The 14233-nt window shown below is 45.4% G+C and overlaps 1 protein-coding gene across 1 annotated transcript; it reads left to right on the plus strand.

Moving 5' to 3' along the window:
* The first annotated feature begins 1447 nt into the window (after positions 1–1447).
* Positions 1448–9469, plus strand: LOC311124581 (tripartite motif-containing protein 16-like). The gene is made up of 5 exons (XM_084198697.1): positions 1448–1795; positions 6578–6811; positions 6916–7075; positions 7201–7260; positions 7497–9469. Exons 1-5 carry the CDS (start codon positions 1715–1717, stop codon positions 8003–8005), a joined length of 1044 nt encoding a protein of 347 aa, XP_084054823.1. The 5' UTR covers positions 1448–1714; the 3' UTR covers positions 8006–9469.
* The last annotated feature ends 4764 nt before the right edge of the window (positions 9470–14233 follow it).

Genomic DNA, 14233 nt, shown 5'->3' on the forward strand with positions numbered 1-14233 from the left:
AGTTACATTGTAGGAGAACGTGGATCCATACCTTTTGGCAGATCCATTTGTGGTTTCAGGGTGGGTGGGAAAGGAGTTGGGTGCAGTTGAATCAGTGAAGGTAACCTGTAGTGGACTTGTGATATTTGTTTGTGTTTCTTCTGACCAGAGGGAGTGGGCGCTGCGTGTCACGCAACTTGGGTCAAGATCTGTTTCTTGTTTTGCTCTTAGGAACAGGGCACCATTGAAAGGAGTGATTTCTGGGGTAGCGTTAAGTGTAGAAGTGGAGCAATTAAGGTTGAAGACTGCTGGTGTTTGTGATTCCCGCCGTTTGGTGCAACACAGACCCGGTGGTGAGCGTGGTGAAACAGAGGAGTCACTGTCAGTCCTTTTGAGTTTTGAGTCTTTACCCGACAAAGTCATGGTAGGATATATCAGTTATCCTGTTAGAGCTTTTGTGCTGAATCCACTGCTTTGTTTCAGGTGCAACGTTTATGGTCATGTTGCAGCAGTTTGTAGGAGGGAGATTCCAAGATGTGGGAATTGTGCAGGAGGGCATGGGATAGAGGATTGTGTAGTTTCGGTGGATAAAGTTGTGTGTGTCAACTGTTGGGATGCCCATGTTGCTGGGGATTGGAAGTGTCCGGTGCGAGAGAGGCAGGTTGAGGTGGCTAGAGTCAGAGTAGTGCAGAAGGTGTCGTATGCTGAGACAGTGAAGAAAGTAGAGGAGGATGGGTCAAGGGTGAGAGATCCTGAGAGGATCCCTGTGAGTAGTAGATCTGTGCCAGCACAGAGGGATAGGCCAACGAGTGATATATGCTTCAGTAAAGTTAGCTTCTTGCCGTTCATAGCAATGGTTATCAACTGTACAGCAGAAATTGAATGAAATTGAATGTAAATCACAGAGAATAGATGTTGTGGTGGCAGCTGCAGAGAAGTATTTGGGCATACAAGATTAGACTTCAGAAGAGTTACAGGGTGTGTTGAGTGGTGGTGTCCCGTCCTCCCAGGCCGTTGGCATGGTGCAGGAGCAGATAGGGTCAAAGTAGTGGAATTGGGTAGTGGGTATTTAATGAGTGTAGGGTTAGTTGGAAGGGTGTTTTTTTATTATTATTATAATTTCCCCTTTTCCCATTTTGTGTCACAAAGTATAATGGATTTATATTATAGTCCAGTTGGGGGCGGTAATGCAACATATTGGATGCCAACCGCCGTTAAACACCAAAGAAGAAGAACCGTTACGTTATGTCTATGTACAGTATTGTAACGGTTTGAGGTTGGGGGGGTTTGGAAGGGATTTTGGGGATGGGGGAGGGTCTATTAGAAGTTAGTAGGGCTCTTCTTTATTTTCTCAGAAGTACTGAGTTAGGTAGGAGGATTTAGAAATGTTGGAAACCGTGATTGACCACACACTCCAGCACAGTAGGTGGCGGCATGCACCTTTAACGTTGATTTGTGGACCGCCATTATATCATAGAAGAAGAAGTTGGTTGTGTGAGAGATTTGTGTTTCTTGAGGAGGGCTACTATTCTTTTTTCTTTTGGTTCTTGCGTATTTTCTGAATGTATTTTCTCATGGTGGAGGGTTTGTTTATTGGTTTCCACTGTTTATCGTTTAGAGTTGAGGGGGGAGTAGGGGTAGTTTGTTAGGGCGGCGTGATGGCCTCAACCGAGTGGAGAAGAAACGCTGTCGCTTCGGGTCCGTTCCGGAGAAAGGTGTGGAGGAAGTTTTGCTCATGGTCGGCGAACAGGTTGGAGCGGAACATCTGGACTCTGCATCCAGAATGAACAAGGCGGTGGTTGTGTTAATGAAAAAGGTTTGTCTTGTTGTGAGTGGGATTTTTGTGAGGGGTGTGTTGGTGCAGATTTCGCCTCTTTCGATAAGAGTTGTGGTGGCTAATCTGCCTCCGTTTATTGCTTCCGAACAGACCCCAAGTAGTTGGTTAGTTTTGGTAAATTTGCAAGTGGTTTCCGTGTGCTCTCGGCTGGGTGCCAAGCGGAATCCGTTAAACATGTCTCTTTTCATAGACAAGTGTTTGTTTCTTAACAAACTTCAAGGTTATGCAGGGGAGGGGTGGAACACAGGGTTTGCTAGCACAGATAGTTTTGGGTGTTTCTAGTGTGGGGATCATCAGTTATAGGCTACAAGCAGCAATATGATTGATAGGTAGGACAGGTATTGAACCCAAATAATCCCTACTCAGATGCGCTAACCTCAACCCTAGTAAACATGCATTATAAAAACCTTCTATATAAAATTATCTCATATTGGGAGTAAATAGCCTCTGAATAGAAAAGAAAAAACACTGCATCTTCCAGCCCACCAATAAATGACATAATGCAACCTTGGCGGTTAGCATATTTACCTCAACATGCCCCTCGCTTGCCTGAGAAGGCAGAGTGCTCGATGCTGGTTGATGAATTTTATAATTAATGTACTAGGAAAATACTTTTTTGTCGACCAGAGGTGACTGAATTAATGTTTAGGTTTATTGATAATCATTATAGTAATGAAGTATAATTTCAAAACATGACCATAAAAACAGGTAATAATAAACATGACTCATCATTATATTACTTCACAGTAATGTGTTAAATGTGTTTTCAGTCCTTCCTCTTGCGTTAGCAGTGTGGAAAGGGACAGTAAAAAGCTCAGGCAGGAGTTTTCCTGTGAGAGGGAGTGGTGGTGTATCCAGGGAGAGAACTAAACTAATCTACTGGAGTCTTATTTGATTGATCTAGTAACAGAGACTCCGGTGGGCGAATGCTTGGTGGGCTCATCCCAGGAAATATTGCCTGTCATTGGGGAAGAGGCTCTGATCAGGGGGGAAGTGCAGGGGGGCAGAGACTGGGGAGGAGGAGGACGGTACCGTGCCAATGGAGGAGGAGGAAGAGGGGGGAGGTGAGTCTGCGGGAGCGGAGGACAAGGCGGTCTCGTTTTCAGACGGCTCATTGGATCCAGAGCTGACAGCCAGTCAGGCTGAGGGCCCAGTATATACGGTGAGAGAACTTTCTAGGTTCCTGATGGAGACTAAAGGGGAAAAAGAAGGTTCTGCTGGAGTCTTATTTGATTGATCCTGGAAGGTTTGTAAGGTCAGTTCAACACGTGATGAAGAATGAGGGGTTTAGTGTCCTCTCACCCAGGAAGCGGTATAGGCTGAGAAAATGGGTCATGGGTTCTTAAGGGCATGTCTTCAGAATCTGCTTAAATGGATGGTTTTTTCTGGCATGGCGGCTTTATGGGCTTCTCTACTGGTTTCTGATTGTGGTGATTTCCCTCCCACCTCTTATGGAGATTTCACGGTTAGACTTCCTTAACATGAACGGCGGCAGAGACTGGGGGAATATGTCAAACAAAAACATTTAAACGTGATTTTTTTGCAAGAGACACACAGTGATGTGATTAATGAAGTGTATTGGGGGTCTGGTGGAAGGGGGCGCAGGTGCTGAGCCATGGCACAAATCTTAGTGCAGGGGTAGCAAAAGAGGTGTGTAAGGGTAGGTTGTTAGTGGTTAGAGCCAAAATCAATGACCTTGTCTTTGCTTTCCAAAATGTGTCTGCACCTAGTACAGGGCTCAGTTCTCTGTTTCACCAGGGCCCAGGCAGGTGTCCTATTGGAAATTCCATGTAAAGCTCTTCCAAGATGCCACTTTTTGCTCAAACTTCCAAGGCTTTTGGGAGAGGTGGGGACAGCAGAAGGGGGAGTAACTTCTGTTATGGGGGAGAGGAGGGAGCCTGATGGGTGGGTAACTTCTGTTGTGGGGAGATGAGGGAGCCTGATGGGTGGGTAACTTCTGTTGTGGGGAGATGAGGGAGCCTGATGGGTGGGTAACTTCTGTTGTGGGGGAGAGGAGGGAGCCTGATGGGTGGGTAACTTCTGTTGTGGGGAGATGAGGGAGCCTGATGGGTGGGTAACTTCTGTTGTGGGGAGATGAGGGAGCCTGATGGGTGGGTAACTTCTGTTGTGAGGAGATGAGGGAGCCTGATGGGTGGGTAACTTCTGTTGTGAGGAGATGAGGGAGCCTGATGGGTGGGTAACTTCTGTTGTGGGGAGATGAGGGAGCCTGATGGGTGGGTAACTTCTGTTGTGAGGAGATGAGGGAGCCTGATGGGTGGGTAACTTCTGTTGTGGGGAGATGAGGGAGCCTGATGAGTGGGTAACTTCTGTTGTGGGGAGATGAGGCTGTGGAGTTGTACTCTGATTTATAGAGGGCAGAACTCTGTGGTCCTCTGTAGAGCATGGCCCTTGTAATGCCAGGGTAGTGGGTTTGATCCCTGCGACCACCCATATGTAAAAATGTATGCACATGACTGTAAGTCGCTTTGGATAAAAGTGTCTGCTAAATGGCATATTATTATTATTATTATTATTATTATTATTATTATTATCCTGGGTTTTCTCAGGTTCTGCTCACAGACCTTTCCAAACTCTCTCTGTCACAGAGAAATCAAATAGACATTTCCCTGGCCTTTCACAAACTCTCAGCTGCTGTCTCTCAGACGGTCTGCCTGTGGATTTTTATAAAAAGTTCTGGGGAATTATTGGACAGAACGTGTGTTGCGTGAGTGCGTCGGGGTGGGGGAGCTGTCGCTAAGCTGTAGACGGGAGGCTTTGACTCTCCTGCCCAAAATAGGGGATTTGAGCGACATAAAGAACTGGAGGCCTGTGGCATTGCTCTGTTTGGACTATAAGGTCTTTGCCAAGGTCCTCGTTAACTGACTCAAGTCCCACCTGGACTCTTGTACACAAGGACCAAACGTACTGTGTACCAGGACGCTCAAACACAGACAATCTGTTCATAATCAGGAGAAAGCCTTTGATAGGGTGGACCATGAATATCTGTTCAATGTGTTGTTTTGGTTGTGGGGAGAATTTTGTGGCCTGTGTTCAAATGTTAAATAAATAAATATAAATAATATGCCATTTAGCAGACGCTTTTATCCAAAGTGACTTACAGTCATGCGTGCATACATTTTTGTGTATGGGTGGTCCCGGGGATCGAACCCACTACCCTGGCGTTACAAGCGCCGTGCTCTACCAGCTGAGCTACAGAGGACCACGTAATGTTGCGGTCGTATGCTGGGGCTTCATGTATGGTCAAGGTGTGGGGAGGGCTCAGTAGGCCAGTCTGGGTAGGGAGGGGCATTCACCAGGGATGCCCTCTGTCAGGGCAGCTATACACTCTTGTTATTGAGCCCTTTCTGGGCCTGCTACGCAGGAGGCTACAGGGAGTGTGGGAGCCAGGCATAGGGTTGGGGACAGGCATAGCAGTGTCAGCATACGCTGATGACGTCTGTGTTGGTTAGGGATGAGCAGAACCTACAGGCCCTGGAGAATAGTTTGAGGGTGTACGAGGGGGCGTCTTCTGCTTAGGTAAACTGGGGCAAGAGTGAGGCTCTGTTATGTGGGGCATGGAGGGACAGGGCACCTCCGCAGCTTCCAGGGGGGTTGCAGTGGGGCTGTGAGTGGCTCAAGATGCTTGGGGTGTATCTGGGCTCGGAGGGTTGGGATAGGAAGAACTGGGAAGGAGTGTCACAAGCGGTGGTGTCGAGGCTGACGAAGTGGAGTTAGCTCATCTCCCAAGTGGCATACAGAGGGGCGGTGCTGATCATCAACAACTTGGTGGCATCCTCTCTATGGCTTAAATTGGCCATTCTCTACGCCCCCGGTGGTCTGCTTGTGGACCTGCAGCGCAAGTTAGTGAATTTTTTCTGGTCAGGGTGGCAGCGTTCTGACTCAGCAGCACAGAGGCTACTGTACCGTACGGAGGTGGGCTGGAGGGATCCAGCATGTGCTCTGTTGAGGAGGGCTGGTGGTTTGGGGCTGGATCAGCAGATCTTCATCATGCGGCCGGAGAGACTCAATACAGCAGGGGTCTCTGATTTCTATGCTGCAGTACTGAGGGCTGGAGCAGCTTGAGGAGGGGCCACCACCGTTTCCACCACTGCAAGGGACAGCAGAGACTGGGGACTGGCAGGAGAGTCTGGAGGACTTACTGACTTTTAACACTCTGAGCTTAGTGGGAGTGAAGGGGCATCAGTGGCAGGGGGTTGTGGGGGCTGAGAGCATGGCAGGGTATAGGTGGAGGGGCTCTATAAGCTCCCAGTGCTGGAAAGGTCAGGGGTCGTCCAGTGGAGGGTATTACATGGAGCCCTGGACACCAATAGCTGGTTGGCTCGGGTTGACCTGGGAGTTGGGGAGGGGTGTCCGTTTTCTGCAATGACAGACTGTTCATCATGTTTTTTCTGTGTTGCCAGGGTAATGCCATTACTGTTGACGCCTTAGGGTTGAGTTTGAGTTGTACAAAATGATCAACAGTGTGGAGATGTTTCAGGAGGTATGGGGGCTCAGGGGGGCTGTCTGTACGGCTGGAGAGGAGGGGTTGGATGGACGGTTGGAATGTGGTGCTGGTTGGTGTATTGTACTGTGGTGTTGGGTACTGGATAATGTGATTGTGTGGAGGTTGTGGTGTCACGCAATGTGCTTTTAGGGGTGGGGGTGTTGGTGTAATGAGGATGGCTCATTCAAGTAAGACAAGTCTCTCTCTCTCTCTCTCTCTCTCTCTCTCTCTCTCTCTCTCTCTCTCTCTCTTAACAGCGCTCTGCACAGGCAGCAGTGGAGGACAGTGATAAGATCTTTACCGAGCTGATCCGCTCCATTGAGAGAAGGCGCTCTGAGGTGAAGGAGCTGATCAGAGCCCAAGAGAAGGCTCAAGTGAGTCAAGCTGAAGGACTCCTGGAGCAACTGGAGCAGGAGATAGCTGAGCTGAGGAAGAGAAGCACTGAGCTGGAGCAGCTCTCACACACAGAGGATCACATCCATTTCCTCCAGGTAACTAAACTGCCTTGATACATGTGATATGAAATTAAAACTCAATGTGAAACTCTCAATCATTTGGTTCTGTTCTCTCTCTCTCTCTCTCTCTCTCTCTCCAGAGTTATCAGTCTCTCTCCAGTATCAGTGTATCTTCAGACTTACCCAGCATCGTTGTCCGTCCTCTTCAGTACTTTGGAGATGTGAGTAAGACTGTGTCTGAACTGAGAGAGAAACTAGAAGACGTCCTTAAAGGAGAATGGACCAAGATCTCCACTACAGGTGTGTTGAAAATAATAAGAACATCAACTTTAGACCATTGAAAGTTCCCTACTAGTCATATACATGTGGAATATGGTATGATGATAACATTCCCTCTCTCTGTGAATGTGTTTGTGTGTCTGTAGTGAATATAGTGGATGTTGTACTGCCTCCAGAGCCCAAGACCAGAGAACAGTTCTTACAATGTGAGTCTCTTTATTCTGAAGTAACTAACAGTCTCTTTTTACTGACACTCCTAACAATCCCTCTAGAAATATATAGCAATAGTAGATCTAATCAAAGACTGGGTATCTATCTGACTCCTCATATTTCTCTGATTTGATCTCTGCTGTGCTCTAATCAAAGACAGGGTAGATACAGTATCTGACTTCACTTATTGTTCTAACTCCCCTCATTGGTCTCTGCTCTGCTCTTCTCCCAGATTCCTGTCAGCTCACACTGGACCCAAACACAGCACACACACGCCTCTCTCTGTCTGAAGGGAACAGAAAGGTGACCAATACAGGCAAAGTCCAACCATATCCTGATCATCCAGACAGATTCACAAACCACTATCAGGTTCTGTGTAGAGAGGGTCTGTCTGGACGCTGTTACTGGGAGGTGGAGTGGAGTGGGGTGTGTGTTACAGCAGTCTCATATAAAGACATCAGCAGAACAGGGACAGATGGTGCATTTGGACACAATAACAAGTCCTGGAGTTTACAGTGTTATAGTGGTGGTTATTGGTTCATACACAATAATGTTGGGACTAAAGTATCAGGCCCTCAGTCCTCCAGAGTAGGAGTGGACCTGGATCACAAGGCAGGTACTCTGTCCTTCTACAGTGTCTCTGATACAATGACCCTCCTCCACAGAGTCCAGACCACATTCACTCAGCCCCTCTATCCTGGGTTTTATCTCTATGGTACTGCTGAGCTGGTTAAACTGTAGTAGGGTCCACATAGATACTAGTCATGCTGGTGTAGTCTATAGCTGAGCTGGTTAAACTGTAGTAGGGTCAACATAGATACTAGTCATGCTGGTGTAGTCTATAGCTGAGCTGGTTAAACTGTAGTAGGGTCCACATAGATACTAGTCATGCTGGTGTAGTCTATAGCTGAGCTGGTTAAACTGTAGTAGGGTCCACATAGATACTAGTCATGCTGGTGTAGTCTATAGCTGAGCTGGTTAAACTGTAGTAGGGTCCACATAGATACTAGTCATGCTGGTGTAGTCTATAGCTGAGCTGGTTAAACTGAGGTAGGGTCCACATAGATACTAGTCATGCTGGTGTAGTCTATAGCTGAGCTGGTTAAACTGTAGTAGGGTCCACATAGATACTAGTCATGCTGGTGTAGTCTATAGCTGAGCTGGTTAAACTGTAGTAGGGTCCACATAGATATTAGTCATGCTGGTGTAGTCTATAGCTGAGCTGGTTAAACTGTAGTAGGGTCCACATAGATACTAGTCATGCTGGTGTAGTCTATAGCTGAGCTGGTTAAACTGTAGTAGGGTCCACATAGATACTAGTCATGCTGGTGTAGTCTATAGCTGAGCTGGTTAAACTGTAGTAGGGTCCACATAGATATTAGTCATGCTGGTGTAGTCTATAGCTGAGCTGGTTAAACTGTAGTAGGGTCCACATAGATACTAGTCATGCTGGTGTAGTCTATAGCTGAGCTGGTTAAACTGTAGTAGGGTCCACATAGATACTAGTCATGCTGGTGTAGTCTATAGCTGAGCTGGTTAAACTGTAGTAGGGTCCACATAGATACTAGTTATGCTGGTGGTGATGGTCCGCAGATAAAAATGCTGAATTTTTCTGTACATTTATTTTTGTCTGACTGATTTAATCTTCTATTTAAAACGTAATAACGTATTTTTTATCAAATGAAATGTTTTAATTGGGAACATTTACATTAATCATGATGTTTGCTGTTAATGTATGTTGGTTGGCATTCAGAACCATTGAAATGTTTTCTCAATTGGTTCTCTGTCTCAATGTAATTTTCCTCTGTATCATGGAACAGGTAGTGTTACTTACTTGCTAATTGAACTATAAGGGCCGGTTTCCCGTACACAGATGAAGCCTAGTCCTAGACTAAAAAGCATGTTCAATGGAGATGTCCGGGAAACCGGCCCTAAGTTTTGCATCTTTTATTATCCCGTACTGCTCAGTCAAGCAACATTAAACCTGTCCAGCAGGTGGTGCTATTAACCAAACAATAAAAACAGCAGATATCTTGACTTGCCACTCAGTATATCAGTAATGTTCAGAATTGTACTTTAATATCATTGGAGATTGATGGTCGTTTTAATCCACTATCTAGAGTCAGGAACAGATGAAGTTAGGTCTGCTACTGTTCAGTTATTAAATATGATTCATGGTGATGGGAAATAAAAAATCCATCTAGTAGTAGTTTTCCTTTGCTATTTATTCCAAGGTGTGTCTTTAACTTGTAAATGGATTGTGTTGAAGCTGGCATGTGGTGTGGATGATAGAATAGAGTGAATAGAGGAGAGAAGAGAGGAGGAGAGGAGAACATCATATAGAAGACAGATAAGATAGAGAGAGAATTCATACCCAGGGGAGTTACTGACTCTGGCCCAAATGACACCCTGTTCCCTACGTAGTGCACTAGGCTACTTCTTACCAGATCTAAAGTAGTGCACTACATAGGGAATAGGGTGGAGATTGGAGATTTGCTCACTGGCATTGGAATGAAGATTTCCATACAGGAGTTACTGTCTCTGTTCCAAATCTCTCCCTGTTCCCCACGTAGTGCACTAGGCTTCTTCTGACCAGATCTAAAGTAGTCTTCTAGATTTTACATGTTTTCTCCCTGTCGTTAGAAAATGACAATATGGTAATGACTTTAGTGGTTTCCTCCCCCTTTGTTTTTATTGGTTGTGTGTTATGTGTGTTGTTGTGTTAGGTTTTCCCCCTGTGTTCCTAATGGAAAATCCATTAACAATGAATCACAAACAAATTATATTCCAGTTGTGTTTAGACAACTTCATGGCTGACATCCCCCAGAACTTTACCTGATGTTCTCTCTCTCAAACCATACACATTTACGGCATTTAGCAGACGCTCTTATCCAGAGCAACTTACCGTTAGTGCATATATATATACATGACTGTATGTCGCTTTGGATAAAAGCGTCCGCTAAATGGCATATTATTATTATATATATTTTTCATACTGGCCCCTATGGGAATCGAAACCACAACCCTGGCATTGCAAACACCATGCTCTACCAACTGAGCTACATCCCTGCCGGCCATTCCCTCCCCTACCCTGGACCAATTGTGCGCCGCCAGGTCGCTGACGGCTACGACAGAGCCTGGATTTGAACCAAGATCTCTAGTGGCACAGCTATCACTGTGATGCAGTGCCTTAGACCACTGCACCACTCGGGAGACTATAGAAAGCAGACAACCTCAATATGGTTCCATTCCTGTAGTTATCAGGACACATGAGGTGTGGAACTATTATCTCCTTCTAAGTGTGAACTTGTCCACTTCCCTTCATGGATTTAAAAGGAAATGACTGGTATATGTAAACTCCCTCTACCCCATGCCAACACCAATCCAATGCTGTACAATTAATTCCATAGCTTAACATGGGAAATGCTCACTGCCTCCCATAAGAGTCATTGAAGCGTTGGATGAGATAGGACCCTGCCTTCACCAGGGGATATTTGTTGGACCCGTCACAACAGGTGAGGAGGGCCTCATCCTCCAGCTGCCCAAAGAAAGCCAGGGACTGCCTTGTGCTCCAGTCTCCAGCAGGGGGGAAGCAAAACCCTATAGACCTGAAAGGGAAAGTGAGGAGTAAAAACCTAAGGTGAATTTACATTGATGTTTCCAAAGAGACCTGAGTCGTATTCACTAGGCACCAAACTGAAGATAATTAGCTGAAACAGGGAGGGACTAACTGAACGAGAAAAGTTTTTGATGTTTGTACTTTTAGGACTTTTCTATTGGTTCCATTACAACAGGCAAACTCAATCAAGCACTGCTTATTAAGTATTCAACATGATTTTAAATAGTAATTGAATGCAGGTCTGTTTCCACATGCAATAAGCCTGTAACATCTTGTATGATCTTATGAGTTAACAGTGTATCAAATGGAAGGGCAAGTCTCACCACTGAGAGGAAAACATCACTGGTCCACCTCTGCATCAGGTCAGCTATGTTGATCAGTACTGTCCCAGGGATGCTGGGAGCAGAGATGAACTCCCCTGACCTGGTACCCACCTATGGAGTTGTCATTTTAATATCAGTTTAACCCCATTACTGCTATAACACACACAAGCCATGTTAATAGAATGAAATGGATCCAGGTTCCATTTATTCTACAATAGATTTACTGCCTGTGGAACACTTCTCAAAAGTGGTCTTAAATCAAGGTGACTGCAGGTCTCAATCCCAAACGAATGGGGGAAGAATTAATGAAATGGTCACCCGGACTATTTACATTGACCCCCCCACCCCCTTTTTGATTTTACACTGCTGCTACTGGCTGTTTTATCTATGCATAGTCACTTTCCAAATGACCTCAACTAACCTGTACCCCCACACATTGACTGGCAGAGCTACTCCACCTCAAGAATGACGCCCTGTATATAGCCTCATTAATGTTATGTCATTTTATTGTGTTACTTTTTGATTTGATTTGTTTTTTAAATTTAGTTTATTTCGTAAATATTTTCTTAACTCTATTTCTTGAACAGCATTGTTGGTTAAGGGTTTGTAAGTAAGCATTTCACGGTAACCTACACCTGTTGTATTCGGTGCATGTGACAAATGTAATTACATATTTTACATTTTACATTTTAGTCATTTAGCAGACGCTCTTATCCAGAGCGACTTACAGGAAAGATGGCATTTAGAGGTATGGAGAAACCAGATTCACACAACAGAGCTGACCACAACTGGACTGGACTGGCTGGGATATTTTCTTTACACATTGTCCTTTCAAGGATGGTTCCAGAACTTGGCTTGACTCAGCTCTGTAGTGTTAGCCAGCCCAGTTTGGCCCTGCTTGACTCAGCTCTGTAGTGTTAGCCAGCCCAGTTTGGCCCTGCTTGACTCAGCTCTGTAGTGTTAGCCAGCCCAGTTTGGCCCTGCTTGACTTAGCTCTGTAGTGTTAGCCAGCCCAGTTTGGCCCTGCTTGGCTTGACTCGGCTCTATAGTGAGAAACCGTCATCAGTGTGTTGGAGGGGATCAGTCAGATCAAGGAGAGGCGCAGAATCACTGATCTGGACCACTTAGTGAGTCAATATTTGAGATGCAAGTTGATTTGTAGATTAGTGAGTCTGTGCAGTTCACCGCAATGGATTTGATCTAAAACATGCACAATGTCATGAAGACCACTGCTACTCCATAGAATGAAACCATCCCCTATGAGGACTAATGACCAACTCTGAAACTCACCACACTATGCTGTACTGACAGCATCATCATCACACTAGCATTAATGTTCACACTCTGGGGCTCATTTGTCCACATTTAAACTGGTCTAGGTCTCCTTACAGGTGAGACACATTTATACTGGTCTAGGTCTCCTTACAGGTTGGACACATTTAAACTGGTCTAGGTCTCCTTACAGGTGAGACACATTTATACTGGTCTAGGTCTCCTTACAGGTGAGACACATTTAAACTGGTCTAGGTCTCCTTACAGGTGAGACACATTTATACTGGTCTAGGTCTCCTTACAGGTGAGACACATTTAAACTGGTCTAGGTCTCCTTACAGGTGAGACACATTTAAACTGGTCTAGGTCTCCTTACAGGTGAGACACATTTAAACTGGTCTAGGTCTCCTTACAGGTGAGACACATTTAAACTGGTCTAGGTCTCCTTACAGGTGAGACACATTTAAACTGGTCTAGGTCTCCTTACAGGTTGGACACATGGGTCTAGAGGTCTCTAGTGGTTGAGTCTTGGTCTGGGTCTCACTGGTTCTGTTCCAATCAGTCTTGTCTCCATCTCTGGTATATTCAGTACCAATACACCAACGTCATACACTCCAGACCTGGGTTCCAGTGCTTAATTTGAGCCGGATCTGGCACCTCTCAGATTTGACCTAATTTGTTCCAGCACCTATTTGCCCGGCTCCGGTACCTCACGCATTATTTATACAATTTGTTCACTGTTTTCACTGTAAACATTTAAAAAAGCGATCAGAGTTAAATCAAGTTGCCTCCTGGTTATTTCTCCAGCCTCCCAGAAAAACCATCATGTAAAAGTGCGTTGATCCTTCTGTGGAATCATCCTAATCCTTCCCCACTGATTACAGACCTGCTCTCTTATTTCTACATATGTCCATCCACCGACGAAGTGCACGGAGCAGGTGCAATTTGGACAGAAGCTCAGTTCAAGACCAAACAAGCATATAACCCCTGGCTTGTCAAGCAACATTCAAAGCTTATAATTGTAATAGCCAGTTATAATTGTAATGGCTTAGCAGACAATAACAAAAGAAGAACAATATTTACATGGCTCCAAGAGAAGGAATATAATATCTATTGTTTACAGGAAACCCATTCAACAATTCTAGATGCAGTTGGGTGGAAAAAGGACTGGGGGGGGAATATACTTCTCCCATGGGCTAAGAAACTCAAAAGGGGTGATGATATTAATTAACAGTAATTTCGATCTGAATGTGCAAATTATCCAAACAGATACGCGAGGTAGATAGATTATTTTAAATATGTTATTGGACCATAAACAGATATGTCTCTTTAACCTTTACGGACCAAATAATGATGATCTGAGGATGCCTCCCGCGACGGCGTGACCCGTCAGAGCTATAGTGGCCTTGCCATGCGGATATCCTCGCATGCGTTTGTTAACAATCTAGGTCTTAGTTGTTGAAGTGCATCGCACACATCTGAATTGTCACTCGAGCTCCAAAAGAGAGACACACAGAGCAGTCACCAGGGAAGTGATGGTGTTATTACTGCACACAGGGCAGTCACCAGGGAAGTGAGGGTGTTATTACTGCACACAGGGCAGTCACCAGGGAAGTGATGGTGTTATTACTGCACACAGGGCAGTCACCAGGGAAGTGAGGGTGTTATTACTGCACACAGGGCAGTCACCAGGGAAGTGATGGTGTTATTACTGCACACAGGGCAGTCACCAGGGAAGTGATGGTGTTATTACTG

Source organism: Coregonus lavaretus (genome assembly GCF_964263955.1).
Source record: "Coregonus lavaretus genome assembly, contig: HAP1_SCAFFOLD_2076, whole genome shotgun sequence".
In the NCBI taxonomy this organism is placed as follows: Eukaryota; Metazoa; Chordata; class Actinopteri; order Salmoniformes; family Salmonidae; genus Coregonus; species Coregonus lavaretus.